Below are 17486 nucleotides of genomic sequence, written 5' to 3' on the forward strand. Positions count from 1 at the left end.
TTCTTTGGGATTTTCTTTTCTGCTACGGGCCAGCGTGGTGGGTACCCTGAAGGAAGAAAAAGGCTCTTGACTGGCTAGGAAAACTTTATTATGCTCCATGCATCCAGGGAGCTCACACATGCACACGCACACCCACACAGGCACACACAGCTAATACTGCTCACGGCACTGGCCATGGGCACAGAGTGGCCCTTGAGTTGAGAAGAGGCCCAGAATTCTGCTCTGGTGCCTCCTCACTGTAGTCTCCTGCACTGCAGGCTGGGACCCAGATAGGTGTCCTGGAGGCAGCACCTTCACACTTCCAGGCCAGGACCCTTGCTCAGTCCAAGTGCCTGTACCAGGTCCTCTCCGAGCCCGCTCTTCAGCGTCCGCCTCACTGCAAGACAGAGCAGGGTTGGTGGGGCTTGATGGGGTTAAGGTGGGCAGTGGGCATGTGGGGAATACTCACAAGACTTGCGGTTGCCACGGGAACGCTTGCGTTCCCTAGCAGCTAAGGCACGGGGGCTGCTCTTGGTCACTGACTGCACCAGCAGGTCCATGATCTCATCTGAAGTGTCACTGGGTAAACTGGAGCCTGGAGATTCTTCTGGGGGTACAGTGGAGGGCCCCACTGCTGTAGGCATGACTGGGGAGCTGCTCTGGACCATGCCTGTGGGAGCCAGATAAAAAGGTCAGACCAGAGTGGCCCCAGAGCCCACTGCCCCCAGCAGCCACTGGTCCCACCTCTGCTGCGACGGCCATGTGTGGCATCCTCAGGCTTGCTGGCCAGCAGACTCTTCATGGTGGCGTGACTATCAGCATCACCTTCTTCCGGCCCACTGCTCACAGCCACAGGGACAGATGGCTTGCTGGGGGTTTCCCCAGCCACACCCGAGAACTTCTCTGTCTGGAGAGGGGAAAGGGGGTGAATGGGGAGTAGAAGAAAACCACAGGGGTGGCAGTCAAGACCGGAAGGCACACCCACCTCAGTGATCATACGTCCCCGGGTCTTGTTGCGCTCACGGTACGTGGCCCGCTTCTGCTGCTGTTGCAGCACCCGGTCCCGGCAGGTCCGATACTCCAGTGCGAACTCCCGCAGCGTGTGGCAGAACTGCATGATGCGGACCTCACGGGCTGCCTCCGCCGTGTACCCCAGGTACAGCAGGAAGGCGTGGAATCTACGTGGGTAGAATGGAGAGGAGGGCTGAGTCCTGTTTGGGATCTGAGGGATGGTGGTGGCGGTTCCGCCTCTGTCTGCAATGCCCCCACCTGTTGCAGACACGGCGGTGCACAACCCTCAGCATGGCAACACGGCGGGTACAGTGAGCCAGGAAGTGGGTGAGGCGGGCACGCAGGGCTGGAGCCAGCTCGTGCTTGGCCAGGCTCCGCAGGCTGTCTTCAGCTGCCCGGCTCCGGCGCTCCAGCTGCCCCAGGTTCTCAGTCAGCTGCTCAAAGTCCACCTGGAAAAGCAGGGGGTAAACATGCAGTCCCCCCACAGAAAGACACCGCCTGAGGCTGCCTCTGTGCTGGGATGGTCAGCCTGGGCCCTGAGCAAACAGCAGATCCAACCGCCACCCTCCAGAAGCTCACAGTCTCATGCAAGAGACCAGCAAGTCCATGTGATACAGTAGGGAACAGAGGTTTCTTGGGATAGTGAAAGTGTTAGCTGCTCAGTCATGTCTAACTCTTTTTGACCCCGTGGACTGTAGCCCACCAGCCTCCTCTGCCCATGGAATTCTCCAGGCAAGAATACTGGAGTGGGTTGCTATTCCCTCCTCCAGGTTATCTTCCCAACCCAGGGATTGAACCTGGGTCTCCTGCATTGTGGGCAAATTCTTCACCATCTGAGCCACCAGGGAAGCCCCTTCTTGGGATAAGTGGCAGCTAAACAGACCCCAAACTGAGTAGGTGTAGCCAGGCCAAAAGAAGAGTGTTTCTGGCAGAAGACAGAGCCCACACACAAGCCCGGAGCCTGAGCAAGCCCTGGCCCAGCAGCCCACACAGAGAGAGGGAGAGAAGCGGTGCTCCCTCATGCCATGACCAGCCTTAGCCAAGCCTCTGTCAGGTGCTGACCTTGGCACAGCGGGTCAGGGCAGGAATTTCTGAGTAGAGGTCAGAGGAATCAGGTCGGGTCTGGAGCACCAGGGAGCAGAGATGGTGCAGCAGTGACTGTCGGCGCACCGTGTCCTTCACTTCTGACACCTTCTCCAGGTAGCTCAGCTCAAAGCCGCTGCTCTGAAAGGACCCCGTCTGAGCCTGGGCCTGGGTCTGGCTGGCTCCAGAGTCCCAGTCCCCACCATCATAGGCTCTCAACTCACCTGGGAGCCATTGAGGAAGTTGCCCACAGCCAGCAGGGTGGCCAGGATGCAGCGGAAGGTGGCATTTTGCACCAGTTGTTCCATGCCCACTTTCAGGTCAAACAGTGGCTCTGCAATTTCCTGGTAGGGGAGATCAGGGACTCAGACTACACGGTCATCATGCTCACTTGTCCCACTGCCTGTCCCATCCCATGACCCAGGTACCCGCTCCATGCTGTCATAATCCAGTTTGAAGGCCCAGAGTTGTAGGCGGGCCGCCAGGCCCCCGATGGAGGCGAGAGTCACCAGGAAATTCTCGGCTGGGCCCAAGGGTATGTCAGGATTGGCCAGCTGGGCCTCCTCGATCTTCTGCCGCTCCTCCTCCGTGGGCATCATGGTCAGTAGCTTCTGAGAATGCACCCACCGCCCCCACAGAGGCCACTCAGTGCTGGCCTGAGGCCTTGGGTATTGACCTTGACTCCTCCCTAGGTCATCTGGGCCAGTCCCAGAGTCTGAGGACTGCTCTGCAGAAATGCCAAGCCCATGCCCACCACTGGAGGGACAGGAAGTGGCCACCAACCAAAGGAGAGGGCCCAGCTCCCCACACCCCTCACTGTGTATCCCTACCTCGATGCCATCCTTGCTTACGGCAAACTCATCAAAGTTGAGGAGAGCAGCCTTGATCACGTGCACAGGCGGCAGTGTGGTTAGGCCGATGTTGATGGCATTGCTGCGCTTGGGGTCCAGCACTGTGGTCATTGTACGGCGGCCCTCACCAGCTTTCTTTGACATCGGGGGAAAGGCAGTGTAAGATTGGGAAAGAGTCTAACTGGGGCAACAACCTAAGAGGGCACACCAAGGCCCCGCTTTCAGTGCCCCAAATGGTGCAGTTACCTCACAGCCAGGGCTCTGGGATGTGCAAGGCCTTGGGATGGGCTTAGAAGCTAGTTAGGGATGGGCTAAACCCTCATTGAAGGACCTCGGACAAGTTCCTCCTCCTTTCTTTGCCTCAGTTTCCCCAGCAGTTTAGACCCTTGAGCTCTGGCTCCCTTCCCTGCCCCCTGGGGTTACCCTGCAGATGAGGGTGTGCTTACCTTGGAAGGCAAAACGTCCTTGGCTCGGGACTCAAACAGGTGTTCTAGCCGGGCTGTATCCACCGAGACAGGCTCTAGTGAGGCCCACAGGGTGGGGCTGGGCCCAAAGCGATTGCCAGAGCCTCCACGGACTCCAGCCAACTTTAGCTCCCGCCAGAAGAGTTTTACTGTCTTCCTCTTGGTGGGGAGGGCAGGGCCATCAGGTGCCGAGTGGGGAAGAGGGGCAGCAGGGGGTGGAGGTGGGGCTGGTGGGAAGGGGCTTTTGAGGGGTGGGGGAGGTGGAGGCGGAGGAGGTGGGAGGCTTCCATAGAGCAGGGGTGGTGGGGGCGGTGGGGGTGGGATCCCTTTCTCCACCTCCACAGACTCCATGTTCAGCATGTCCTGGTCTTCATCCTCCCCCAGATCTGAGAAGTCCAGGTCCCCAATGCAGAGCCTGGGTGCACGGGCAGGGAGCTCCCACACAGGCTCAGCCTTGGGGCTTGGTGGGGCCAATGGCTCCTTGGGCTCTGGCTCAAGGCTCTGCTGGGCACGCAGCAGGATTCGGGGGGCAGCACTCTGGGGTGTCCTGGGTGCAGGGGTGGGTTCCTGAGAGTGCCATGATTCCCGGGTGTCTAGACAAAGGGAAGCAGCTGTCAGTGTCATGTCTTCTCTAGAGCAACAGGGCAATGTGGGTGGATACTGCCCACCCACCTACTCACCTGGGCGCCCATCCATATCATCGGGCATGGCTCCAGCCAATGTTTCTGCCCGGCCCTGGGCCAGCGCAGCCTGCTTTTCTGTTTCTGCTGCTGCTACATTCTCCAGGAACCGGGCTCTGGGGGGAGGAACTTGTCAGTGAGACTGTCTGACATACCCCAGCCCAGGGTGGTGCGCATGCCTTGCTGGGCCCCTGGGCACTGCCCCTATTTGCAGGCACACAGACACACAGGGAATAGTCCATGCGCTGAGCAGACCGGGACCTGCCCAAGGCCAGTCCCCATTCAGTCTTCCACATTTGGGGAGGTCACTACCAACCCAGTACTCCTAGGTCAACAAATGGGAAAAGTTCTATGTGACATCTAACTTGCAATCTTGCTGTTGTTCATGCTCACTGTTCTGATTCTAGACAAGGACCCTTAGAGCAGGGGGAGGGGCTAGCTGTCCCAATGGCCACATCAGGCTGTCCCTCCCTTGGCAGGTCTGGCAGCTTCCAAGAGCCATGACCGATGCCAAGAAAGGGGCCCAGTAAATGACAGGCGCTCAGTTTACGTTGACATAATGAAGGTGATCCCATCTCTTTTGGCCCTGCTGGCACTCAATCTCTGTCCTTCCCTTAGACAGAGGTTGCTCCTCCACCTCCGCACCGTGTAGCCCTCTAGGTTCCTCCCAGCACTAATCCTGGACTGAGGATCCAGAATCAGCTCCAGGTTGGGAATTCACATCCTCATCACTGGTCAAAGCTGTTAAGGTGCCACGGTTAAAGCACAGGGACCTCTCTGACCCCAGTGAACTGTTTTCAGTGCTTAGTCCTTGGGTATCTGAGGAGGTATAAGTCTGAGACAGCCCCCCAGCTCTGGCTGCGTCAGGCACATGGAACCCCCGCTGGGGGAAGCAATGCTGAAGCCCTGAGCACATGGCAGGCCTGGCAGGCTGGCCTCTGTACTTACTCCAGCCTGGCCTCCCCAGTAGGGACCTGGGGGACAGGTGGGCTCTCAGGGGCCCTGGGTGGGGGGCGGGGATGAGAGGAAGAAATGGTAATTGTGGTACTTGCTCCACCCCACAGCACCCAGTTGCTCACACCCACACAGAGCTGGGCAGTGATATCAGGGGTCCCTTCCCAGTCACAAAGGGAATAGGAGGGAGTGGGGGAGGCATGATGCGAGGAAACTGGAAATGGAGAGGAGAGACGGACATGACGCAGGACAGGGTGCCATAAAAGACAAAGACAGCGAAACGAGAGAGTCACAGACAGTGACAGAGAAACTGAGACAGAAGGGGGCAGAGAGACAGATGACATTGACCATACAGGTGGAATGCCAGAAAGAGATGAAGAAAAGCCTCAGGAGGACGAGGTCCAGTCAGAGCCGAACCCCACCCCCCAGCAGTCACTTACCAAACAGGAGCAGTTTGGTGAAGTCTGGAAAGAAAGAGAAAGCACGCGTTTGGCAGAGAAGTTCGGGCAGAGGAGGCGGAGGGCCAGTGGAGGGGCGCAGAGAGGAGGGACAGTTGGAGAGAAGACTCCCGCGACAGCCTGTATCTCCCTACTTACTTGTAGACGCTCCTCTCACAGGAGCTGTCGGATGCGGGCGCCACGGAGATGGTAGGAAAGAGGCTCAAGGTGCTGTGGAGGCCAGAGGAAGGGCCCACGGGGCTGGAGGCGGGCCTTGGAGGTGGGGCGGGGCCGACGGGGCTGGAGGTGGGGCTGGTCGGCAGGACCGGGCTGGCGGCGGTGGAGACGGCCGGAGAGGCGGGGCCTGTGGAGCTGGAGGTGTGGCCTGTCAGGAGGCAGGGCTACTCCTGGCTGATCCACCCCTCCCCAGGGGCCGAGGTAGCATGTTCTTACCCAGGCTCCGGGGAGCGCACTTCTAGAGATCGGCGGCTCCTCTTGCCCTCCTCTGAGGAAGGTTTTCGGCGGGTGGTGCGCCGCCCACCTGTGACGGCTTCTTCGAGGTCTCCATCCTCCAAACGCAGGGCGTTCTAGCAGAGTTGGGCCCAGAAAGGAGTGGCTGAGGCCCAAGTCGATGGGGGTGGGGCCCTGGATAACGGCGCCTCCTCTCTTCCCTCCCCTTCAGCCCTTCCTTCCCCTCCTCTCCGGCCCTGATGGCCCAGCCCACCTCGTAGAGTACAAGCTGGGCTCGCAGGTCGACGTCCGTGCCCGCCGTGCCCAAGTGGCGCTGGACCAGCGCTTCCATGCCCTGCTGCTCCAGTGCATCCGTCACGTCGTAGAAGGAGTCCTGGTCCGGGAGAGCTGCCAGAGTCTGGAGGGTGGGGATGGGAGGGCAAGGCTGAAGCTGATGCGGATCAGAGGACAAGAGATTGAGTGGCCGAGGATGGCCCTGGGTTCCCCCCTGGCTCCCCCCATCCCACCTTGTTGATGAGGGTGACAGTGTACACCAGCAGCTCGGGGTCAGCGCCATTCTTCTCCTCCAGGATGGACACCAAATTGGCCCACGGAGGAGCACCTGCACCCAGAAAGGGGAGAGGTCACGTGGGAACAAGTAGGAGAGAGGGTTCCCAGCGATGGAGGAGGGAGGGACAGTCTCTGACCCGTGGTGCTGGCCACAGAGTTGACTGCACGGATGAACAGCGGTGCGTTGCTCTCAGAGTATTCCACGAACACCAGTAGCAGTTTCAGGGCTGTCTTCACCACCAAGCGGGACTGGGGGGAGGGGTCACCACGTGTGAGTGGGGCTGGGGCCAGACCTGTGCTGGCTCCTGGTGGGGAGGGGAAAGGGCTCGGGGGGGGGGGCTGGACCCAGAGAGGACAGTCTAATCAGAAAGAGCCATCTCTAGGACCAGGTGTTGAACTCCCTTTGAGGCTTAGAGGGGCCACAGACCCACTCCATTCCAGCCCACTGTGCTGAGGAAACTAAGGGCCAGAGAGAGACAGTGGGAAAAGGGTGCGTGGCTGGGTGGAAGGCCACTTACCAGGCTGGCACACAGTGTGTACAGCCACTGCACGGTCTCAGTGTGGGCCACCACCCCCAGCATCCCATCCACAAACAGCATCAGCTGGCCTAGGGCTGGGGACACAGGCACAAGAAGAGGTCAGTAAGGGGTCACTGAAGGCAGGAATCATGGGAGAGGGGTGGGGCTGACCTCGGAGGATGTAGCTCTGGTAGTTGTGGTCAGCAGCAGCGCCCACACGGATCAGGCAACTCAGCCCCTCAGAGTGCACGAATTCAGGCACCAGGTCCTTGTCCTCCTGGGGGCACCAAGGGGGAGTTTAGGGGGTGGGGATCAGTCTGGATGCCCACCCCCAGCCCACCTCTGAGCCTCACCTGGAAGATCTGCTTCAGTGAGAAGAGGGAGCGGCGGAGCTCAGGACCACTGGAGCCATACAACTTTTCTGCAAGGGGTAGGTGGGCATGGAAATCTCAAGGGGACACAGACACTCTCTCCTACTGGGACACAACCACAACTCCCTGACTCTGGGCAAGATGTATCACAGTCTAGCAGCTGCCCTGGCCCTGGGAGAAGGGGTCAGAACAGGAATGGGAGGGGAAACACATCCTGTCTCTCATCTGTCCTGTCCACTGTCCAGCACAGGCCTGAAAGAAACTGAGCCAACTGGGAAGCGGGGTGTATGAGGGGGTATAATTGCTGGATATGCTGATATCCTCACACACTCACCTAAGATGGCATTGACCCTCACGGAGAGCTGGGTCCGCAGGATCAGAGTAGGCTTCCGCCCTTTGCTGGAATCAAGTATCCCAGTCAGCAGTTCTCAGCCCTTTCCTTGGGGTCCCTCCATCCATGCCAAGGCAACCAAAGACCTCCCCGCATGCCAACCCTGGCCCAGCTCCTTCCTCGCCAGCTGCTTCTCCAAGCCCAGGAGTTGTCCAGGTAGGAGGGTTTGTGCGAACGCAGGCATCTCAGGAATGTGGGTGAGCCCCCACTCCCATCCCAGGCGGCAGGTAATACTGGCCAGGCCTTGGGATTCCCCTGGCACGGTTCCCCTGGGCAGCGGGAGGTGACCCACAGCCCTGGCTAGAGATCAGGTGTCTTGGCCGCTGACCCATGAGCCAGCCGCTCCAGCATGGCGGCAAGGGTGGGAGTCAGCCTCGCCTTCCTGTCCCCATCCGCTCTGACCTGATCTCTTCAAAGAAGCCCTCCATCATCTCCCGCTGCTCTTCCAGGGACAGCTCAGGGTCCAGGTAATAGCCAGAAGGAGACACTTGCAGGGCACAGTCCTCGAGCTGGGGGCAAAGGGACCAGCTGTCAGGGCTGGGGAAGAGGTGGCAGGGGTATTCATGGAGAGCCCATGACCTCCTACCTCCCCACCCAGGGTACTGGCAGAGGCCTGCACTGCAGCCACGCATTCCCTGAGCAGTCATTCTCTTGGGGCCTACTCTGCGCAAAACGCATGCAAAGAGCTTTCTTGTGGCTCACATCTACCCAATTTTTCAGGTTTCTGATTAGATAATGCTTTCTTTTGGCTGTGCCCGTGCAGCTTGCAGAACCTTAGTTCCCCGATCAGAGTTTGAACTCGCATTCTCAGCAGTGAAAAATGCAGAGTCCTAACCACTGAACCACCAGGGAATTCTCAGATAATGCCTTTTTGCAAAGCCTTCTTGGACTCCTCTAGCCGTTGCTATGCAAATCCCTCCAGCCCTCGTGTGGACCCTCCTCTGAGGCCTTCCACATGGCATCAGCACATCCTAGGCACTAGGATCCCTCCCCACTAACCATGAGTACTCTGAGTCCAGGTACCATGTCTGTCTTGTCCGTACGACATCTGCAGAGCCTAGCACACACTTGGGGTACAGCAAGTGCTCCCTAAATGGTTGTTGAGCTAATGCACATGAATGAGGAAGGAGGATGGAGACAAGATAGGAGGAAGTTCCTGCCTTCAAGGAAGTTCACAGCTCTGTGGGGTGATAAGTTGCAGCCACAAGCATTCAAGTCCAAGGAGAAAGTGTTAAGAATTCTGGGAGAAAAAAAAAGAATGCTGGGAGGTGCAAACCCAGCTTGGGGAGGGATGTGTGTCACCCGAAGTCAAGACAGTGAGAAGAAGGGCTCCCAGTCCCTCCAGGCCTGAGGGTCTTTGCTCTATCCCCAAATGGGCTACAGTCCCCACAGTTCAGTTCAGTTGCTCAGTTGATGCAAAGACTCAGACAGTCCCCACGGTCCTAGCTAAACCTCAGAGGCCTCCAAGAGGCCTATTAAGCACCAGATTTTAGGGTGTAACTCAGTCAGCCTACTGAGGGCTGCCCTGGTGGCTCAGACGATCAAGAATCCGCCTGCTATACAGGAGATCTGGTTTCAATTCCTGGGTCGGGAAGATTCCCTGGAGAAGGAGATAGCAACCCACTACAGTATTCTTGCCTGAAGAATTCCATGGACAGAGGAGCCTGGAAGCCTATAGTCTACGGGGTGGCGAAGAGTTGGACATGACTGAGGGACTAACACTTTCACTTTCACAGTCAGCCTATAGTGGGTCCCTGGAACCTGCAGTGTAACAAAAAGTACATGCTCCTTCCATGAGTTCACTGTCCATGCCTTGCACCCACCCGAGCCTGGCTTCCCACCATCACCACTGGGACCACCACCATCACCAGGCAGGATGCTTGGCCCCTTGAGAAATGCCGGTAGAGAAGCCTAGTGAGGTGACTCCGGTGAGTCTGAGGGCAGCACCGTGCCTCTGCTCGCCACCTCCTCCACAGCACCATGCCAGTGTGCAGGGCTCGGCTAAGTTCTCTTGACTTGAGAGGCCCAGGGAAAGCCCAGCTCTGGAAAGGCAGGGCGTCTTCTCGTCTCCATCTTACTGAGCAAGTCAACCTCAACATGTGTCCTGTTGTTCTGTCAGCCCTGCCCTTCTCTGGACCCAGCCCAAGGCTTCCAGCTGCCCTCGGTCCCATGGGGTTAAGGGAGTCCGGCTCCTGCCCATGTCCTGCCTCCGCTTAGTATTCCTGCTCATGCCTGAGAGCCTGACCCGGCTCCTTCCTGGCAGTTGAGGCTGTAAGGCCCTTGGGTGACACCCCCCCTCCCTGGGTTCCTGCGTGGGACATGGGACATAGGACAAACACTCCAGCCTGTTCTGTCCCACTTCCTGCTTGGCTGCCTGCCCTCCCCTGGGCGCCTTGGGCGGGCCTGGCCTCTCTCCCCTCCCTGGGAGCAGAGTCATCCTCTCCAGGGCCCACTGGGAATGGGCCCTGCAATGGAGAGGCAAGGCCCCAGGGCTGAGGTACTTTGTCTGGGGCCAGCTCAGCTAAGGGCAGTCCCACGTTCCTCCTGATCCCTCTTCCCACACAGTGACTCAGCAGCCACCCTACTCCACCCCCAGCCAGGCACTGCCACATCTCCTTCCACTTTGGACTGGAGGACTCTGGGACCCCAAAGCCACAACCCCCCACTCAGAGATCCCCCAAATCACACACATGTAGAAGAGCTCATTCATTCAAATATTCATGAACCTGGCTGGTTTTAGGTACTCAGGACACACCAGGGAACAAGCTAGTGCCTCTGTCTTCCCTGTCTTCCAACTCTGTTGGGGAGGTAGGCAGGTTTGACTCAGAAAAAGGTCACAAATAAATGTAGAAGCATAGCCGCCTCTGGTGCTGAGAGGAGACTGTGAAGGTAAACACTGGAGGGGTGAGCAGATTATGCCTGGTAGCAGCTCACACACCCAAGTATATGGTAAGGCAGGGTGTATACACACACACATATACACATGCTACTGGCTGTGCACAGGTGAGCACACCCACAGAAAGCTCTCTTCCCCTCCTGCAGGCACACATCCAGGCTCTAATTCTGTGAGCTGAGAATGACCCTTTCCTTTCAGAAACCCTGGGATGCCCACGTCCCTTTGGGGCAGGGTCCTGAAGACTGGAATGCTCCAGCACTCCCTGCCTCCTCAGATGAGCCCCTTTCTCTCTGTGATGGTAGCCATGGCTCTTCCAGCCATTTCGCCTGTCTTATCCTGCCTAGGCCCCAGTTCTTGGGGTGGGGTGGTCCAGAGCCCCTAGGATGATGCTCCCCGCCCCTTCTAGCTGTCTGTCCTGGGGAGATGGAGTGGGGGGCGGGGTCAGGCAAGCTGCAAAGAGCAGAGACTTCCTGCCAGCTGGGAGCTGCTTGTCCCTCACAGCCCTGGCCCCTTCCTGGGGTCACCCTTCTGAGCGCCAACCCTCTGGGCCTTGTTTCTCGCACCCTGGGACTGGGCCAGCCTGGAGGCAGCCCAAACTCTGGTCCCTGCTGACAGTGCTTGGGTCAGCACAGGGTGAGCATAGGCCCGTATCTCGGACTGCCTCCGGGGCACTTGACTTCCTCACTTCTCTGATGTTTGCCTTGGGGTAGAGGCTCCCAGCTCCAGCTCACTTTTCTCTACTTATTTTCTTATTCTTATTGAGGTACTGATTTTACAATATTGTATAAGTTTCAGGTGTACAACGTAGTAATCCACAATTTGTAAAGATTATACTTGGGAATTCCCTGGTGGTCCAGTGGTTAGGACTCCAAGCTTTCACTGAGGGCCCCAGTTCAACCACTGGTCATCCCATAAGGCGCGTAGTGCAGCCAAAAAACAAAAGATTATATTTTATTTAAAGTTATTATAAAATACTAGCTATTTTCCCTGTGCTGTACTATATATTCTTGTGCATGCAAGCACGCATGCTCAGTCACTCAGTTATGTCTGACACTTTGCGACCCTATGGACTGTAGCCCGCCAAGCTCCCCAGTCCATGGGATTCTCCAGGCAAGAATACTAGAGTGGGTTGCCATGCCCTCCTCCACGGGATCTTCCTGACTCATGGATCAAACCCAGGTCTCCTGCATTACAGGCAGATTCTTTACCATCTGAGCCATTAAGGAAGCCTTTGTAACTTATTTTACATATAGCAGCTTGTACCTCTTAATCTCCTACCTCTGTCTTGCCCATTTTTCTCTTCATCCCTTGGACTCAGGCTTTTCTGGCAGCCCAAACCAACCTGTCACATGTGGTTTTACATTCAAGGGCAAGCTTAGGGGACCACAGTGTCTACTCCCCAATATTTTTCATAACAGTATATTTGAGTGAGAATGCCAGGGCCAAGTAAGATGGAGAAAAGTGAAGAATTACATGCTGAAGGATTCTTGTTTTAGGAAATAATTTAATTATCCATTTCTTCTCCTTTCCTAAGACCCTGTGTTCTGATGTTCTGTGTTTTGATGCTTTCTATTTTAATTTGTTAATATGGTGTATTACATGATTGATTTGTGAAGAATCCTTGCATCCCTGGGGAAAAACCCACTTGATTGTGGTGCATAATCCTTTTAATGTGTTGTTGGATTCTATTTGATAGCATTTTGCTGAGGATTTTAGCATCTATGTTCATCAGTGATACTGACATGTAATTTTCTTTCCTCCCTTTTATCTTGGGTCTCCAACTGGACTTTGGCTTCCTGAATGAGATGATAAGAATGGGCCTTGAGGGTGGGAGCCTGCATTTGTTATGCCTTCTCTGTGCAACATACTGGGCTGCCTGGTGCCTTGATTCTCCTGATAATCCTTCTATAGGTAAGGAAACCAAGGCTCAGAAATTCTGTGAATTTGCCGCAGGTTGCACAATCAGGAATAGCACCAGGGCTCCCTGAACTGATCTTGGGTTCATGGACTTTGGAAGTGCTCCAGGGAACCCTGGGGCGGTGGGGGGGTAGGGGCAGGTGGAATGAGGGCTGGAGCCTGCGGGGTTGTCAAGGGCTGGAGAATGCCCCTCAGCTTTCTGAACTGTGCAAATACCCTAAACTGGTCCTCCCAGTTCCAGCAAGGGAACACAAATGAACACACACACACATCATACCTGCTGGGGTAACGGGGCCTACTTCTGCCAGGACCAAGTTCATGGGGTCCCTTACCAGGCTGCAGCCCAGAATGAACAGCAAATTGGACATGCTGGCCCCAGGGAAAGCTTGGGGGAGACCATGACTCAGGCTCACATCACAATATTCTACAGTCTCCCGAAGAGATCTCCAAAGGGCTCAGTTGATCACCAGAGCACCCCATCTTATTAAGAATCCTCTGGGACCCTGCCACATGGGTCCCTGTCCCAGTAGGTCAGGTTCACACTTTAGCCCCTTTGCCACAGCTGCTCCTGAGGGGTAAACTGAGGCTGGAGTAGGGAGGGGCAAGGTCAGGAAACAAGTACCACACCCATTCCCCTGCAATGTTTGCCACAGCTGGGGAAACAAAGTTGCTGGGAATGAACAGATTTCTAGGGCCATCTCTGCTGCTAGGAATGGGGGCCCCTTTGGCCTTCGCATCAGAGGGTCAGAGCAGTACCCAGGTCCCTCTACCTGGAGCCCAGGGGGAAGGAAGTCTGTGCTATCCCAGATGTGGCAGGGCCTTGGGATATCAGGGAGGGGCTCCAGAGGCAGGCCCAGAAGGGCAAAGGGTAGCAAGGAGGGTGGGACTAGGCAGTTTTGGGTAAAGAGAATGAGGCAGAGCCAGAGGGCTAGGTTCTCCCCTGGGGCAGGGTCTAGCACAGAGTGGAGACAGATCCCCTGAGTTCCCCTGGGGACACTACACATGACCCAAGGCACTGCCTGGACACACCCCCATCCTCCACCTCCCTAGGGCCAGGAGATGAGTCAGAGGCTGTGGCCAGGAGCTTCCTCCTGGACTGGGAGGAAATGAGCAAGGCCTTCTCAGACCTGAAAACTCTGAACATTTAAAAAGGAAGCCCTCAGGGGGAACTCTATAGGCTAGCAACTGCCCAATGGGGTGTGTGGGGTGGAGCCCCAGAGAGAAAGCGGGTTGGGCCTCTGTCCATTCCCAGGGATGGGGCAGGGTCTGCAGGGTTGAAGGGGGTCAGTGCCCAGAGTTGGGGGGATGGGAGCAGAGGTCGCTTGGCTGTGAACTGTTCTCCTACTGGACAACTGTGTAGAGGATGAAGCAGTGAGCCTCTTATTTTTGCTCTACAGCCTGGGATGGGGAGGCCTGGGTTTGGGGGCCACATCTCCCCTCTAGAGAGCTGTGGAAGCAGGCCTGAGTCATGTCTGTGCCCCTGGGGCACCACTTCCAGGACTAGGGGAGGGACCAGTTGTTGACATTTCCTACAAGGAGGAGCCCTGCTCTCTGATGTCCCTGCCCCTACCCTATTCTCAGCCCTTCTTCCTCTGGCCTTCTATTCTGGGGCTGTGGTCACAGTTTATATTTGGGATATGCACATCACAGTGCATCTGACCATTCCTGGCAGAGATGCCAGCCCCAGGGAGTCCTGGCTCCAGGCACAGTGGTAACCCAGTGTCCGGGCCCCCCTATCCTGCCTGTGGGGGATATGGCAGTCCTCAGGGGGTAATCATGAAAGTGGGGAGATCAGAAAGGACTGAGGTGGGGGTTACTTAACAAATTATCCTGGTGCTTTCTTCCCAGGTGGAGCAGTGGTAAAAGAATCCACCTGCCAATGCAGGATACACAAGAGATGAGGGTTTGATCCCTGGGTCAGGAAGACCCCCTAGAGTAGGAAAATGGCAACCTGCACCAGTATTCCTGCCTAGAAAATGCCATGGACAGAGGAGCCTGGCAGGCTACAATCCAAGGGGTCGCAAAGAGCTGCACACAACTGAGCGCACACACACACACACACACAGCATATTAATCCCAGTTCTCAGCTAGGGAGCTGAGAACAGAGGGCAGAGCACCTGGTGAGGGGCTGGTGGTGATGGGTCTCTAAATGACAGGGAGAGGTAAGGGGTAATTCTCCAAACTTGCCCCTAAATGGAGAAGGGGTGTTAGGGCTAAGCTGTGTCCTCCAGTGGTGGGGGATGGGAGGAATACTATGTTCCCTGTCGTGCTCCAGGCTTATTTCAGTACTAGGAGTTCCAGGAGTCTGGAGGCAGGAACCTGGCCTCAGTTCAGCACACCTCTCTCCCCAGCGCCCAATCTGAATGGGAGGTGGCTTCTGGCTGGAGGTATTTCTTTTAGGTCCACTTAGGTATGTTCCTTTGAACAGGGCAGAACAAGGAGGGATCACATCAAAAGTCTGGAGAGGGCAATGCGCTGCTATCTTCAATCCTTGTCCTTGAAGCCTGAGCTCTGCTCAGACACGCGCCACTCCCCAGGCCGAGTCTCAGCGCTTCTCCCGCCCGCGCTCGGAGGCGGGGCAGGCCCGCAGCGCTAGGAATGCAGGCTGGGGGCCTGGCGCCTGGGGCACATTCCAGGGGAGACCCCAGGCCCAGGGGGCAAGTTTGCGCAACTCTGCGCCTAGCTAAGCCTGGGAGCAAGGGAGGACACTTCCACTAACTCTCACTTCACCACCTGGTGCCGACCGGATGGCGAGGCACCCCGGGAGGTGGTGGTGTGCCTTCCAGAGTCCTGGCCCGGAAACCGAGTGCGCCGGAAAGGGCCGCCTGCGGGGGGCTGAGCGCGGCGAGCAGGAGGGGAGGTAGGGCGGGCCATCTGCAAAAGGGCCTCTCCCGGCACCATGCACGAGTAGGCTCTGGGGTGCAGGCAAACTAGGGCAGGCCGACGGTTTAAAATTAGCCCGCATCTCTCCTTCCCTTCTAGCCCCCGGCCGGCGGCGGCTGCGGAGATAGTGGGGGCGGTGACTTAAAGGGCTTTTCCACCAGTGCAGCCTCCCGCGCTCAGGATGTCCCGGACCAGGCCGCTTCCAGGGAACTCCCCTCACCCCGTGGTCTCACCTCCGTCGGCACTCCCTAGTGGGGCCTCACCCGCCACGGACAACACTCAAACCGGCAGGACCCAATCCTGCCTCAAGACACCTCCAGTGGCCCGCCCCGGGCCCGCCCCTCCTCGTGGTCCCGCCCCCACCTCACCTAAAGCAGGTGAAAGCTGGTCCATCCTCAGTTGCGTCTTCTAGGACCGCTCCCACCCAAACGCCCAGGCTACCCCCCATGCACAGCAGGCGGGCAGGGAGCGGACCCCGAGCGCCTTCCCAGGTGGGCCTCATTTCGAAGAGAAGCCTGGGTGCCGCAGAGTACAAGCTTTCATCTCCCTTCTTCTGTTTCCCTCAATTCGAAATGCGTTTCCCACCAGCCGGGCAACGTGGGACCTTGGGTGCCCAGCCCAAATCTTTCCCCGAGGAGCGCACCCGCTTGCTTCAGCCTCTCCTCGAGAGGCTCCCAAAAGCTTTCATGGAGCCGACCCTGAGCCCATCAGTCGCCCCTAGTCTTTCTCCGGCTCCCCTCACCTTGAGCGGCGCCCCCAGCAGGCGGTGCAGGGCGGGTATCTGCGCGCCTAGGGGCAGCGCCCCGTCCAGGCTGCAGGTGGGTGCCCGGCGCGGCTCCGGGAAGTTGGCACATGCGAAAGGGTCGGTGTCCTCTAGGTACTGCACCCGCACGGTCACCAGTGATACAGGCTCCCCGTCCCCGCGGTCTTCCTCGCCCGCCATGGCTCCGCCACTGGCTCCCTCCGGGCGGGTCCCGGCCGCGCCGCCGCTTCTACTCAACTAGTTCTCTGTCTAGGCGGGGCCGGGCGGACGCCGAGGAAGAGGGGCGGGGCCAGACGGAGGCGGGGCCGAGGAAGGGGGTGGAGCCAATACTAGTCTCCGGACGCGCGGGGTCGGGGGCAGTACTGCGGTTGGTGGAGCTTGCAGCCAGTCACTCAGAGGGCGTGATCGTGGTCCCGTTAGTTCACAGGCTAGTCCCGGGAAAACCCGAGCTCACGCGTCCCCCCACCCACTGCGAGAGCGCGCTGAGCGCCGAGAGGCTTTCTTTGGGCTTGGGGGCGGTGAGGCTGTGCTCTCTTGAGAGACTGTTAGGGCAAGATGGGGTGGAAGTTTCTTCAGATCGTGGCCCGCCGGGTCCGCCTAGGTTTAGGGACCTGAAGGTCTGATTTCTTTCAGCTGAGGTATGAAGTGGATGGGCGTCCTTCGTTTGGAGGAAGCAGGGAGATGGGTCCCTTTCAGTTTGGAGCAAGAAGTGAAAATAGATTACACTCAATTCAAAGGAGGAGGTGGGATGATTTACCCTTAGATGGAGGAGAAAGAGGGATGGGTGCTCTTAATTCTGGGAAAAGGATAGAACGACTCGGTTTGGCCGCGAGGTAGAACACGTTACCCTCAATCTGGGGGAAGAACAGGGATGGGTTGTACTTCAATGAAAAGGGGACACCGTCCTTTTCAGTTTAGGGCGGGATAAGCCGAATGCCTCCTCAGGTTTGGGGAAAAGGTTGAGTGAATTCCTTTTAGTTTGAAGGGAATCGATAGGCTGGGTTTTCGTAGTTTAGGGAAGAAGATACGTTCTCTCCATTGTCTCATGGAAAGGGTGAGAAGAGTTCACTGTAGTTTAAGGGAAAGGGAGGCCGGTTGCCCCTCGATTTGGTGAATGAAGAGGAAAAGACTCCTCCTCAGCCTGATATGAACTCGGCCCAATCTGGGCCTTGGGGTTTCTGGGGACGACGGGGACAGTTGTCCCTCACGGCTTTCTAAAAAGGCCTAGTGCGCGTGCGCAGCTCTGGTCTGAGAGCGGGGCCCGAAGG

The 17486-nt window shown here is 57.4% G+C and overlaps 1 protein-coding gene across 3 annotated transcripts; it reads right to left on the reverse strand.

The window, feature by feature from the left end:
• Window positions 1–66: 66 nt before the first annotated feature.
• Window positions 67–16477, reverse strand: FHOD1 (formin homology 2 domain containing 1). 3 transcript variants are annotated; one of them, XM_061138699.1, is made up of 22 exons: window positions 16198–16477; window positions 8162–8268; window positions 7703–7767; window positions 7351–7418; window positions 7169–7274; window positions 6998–7092; window positions 6617–6728; window positions 6437–6531; window positions 6184–6327; window positions 5913–6046; window positions 5619–5831; window positions 4069–4184; window positions 3371–3981; window positions 2904–3059; window positions 2502–2684; window positions 2298–2417; window positions 2053–2214; window positions 1249–1439; window positions 965–1157; window positions 724–886; window positions 449–649; window positions 67–376 (listed from the first exon to the last, which is right to left on the reverse strand). In XM_061138699.1, the coding sequence occupies exons 1-22, from the start codon at window positions 16396–16398 to the stop codon at window positions 294–296; spliced, it is 3519 nt and encodes a 1172-aa protein (XP_060994682.1). In that variant the 5' UTR covers window positions 16399–16477; the 3' UTR covers window positions 67–293. The 3 variants fall into 3 exon arrangements, with proteins under 3 accessions (XP_060994682.1, XP_060994683.1, XP_060994684.1); XM_061138700.1 differs by lacking the exons at window positions 7703–7767; window positions 8162–8268 and having other exon boundaries at window positions 16198–16441; XM_061138701.1 differs by lacking the exons at window positions 7703–7767; window positions 16198–16477.
• Window positions 16478–17486: the final 1009 nt, after the last annotated feature.

This window comes from Dama dama, chromosome 4 (assembly GCF_033118175.1).
Source record: "Dama dama isolate Ldn47 chromosome 4, ASM3311817v1, whole genome shotgun sequence".
Classification (NCBI taxonomy): domain Eukaryota; kingdom Metazoa; phylum Chordata; class Mammalia; order Artiodactyla; family Cervidae; genus Dama; species Dama dama.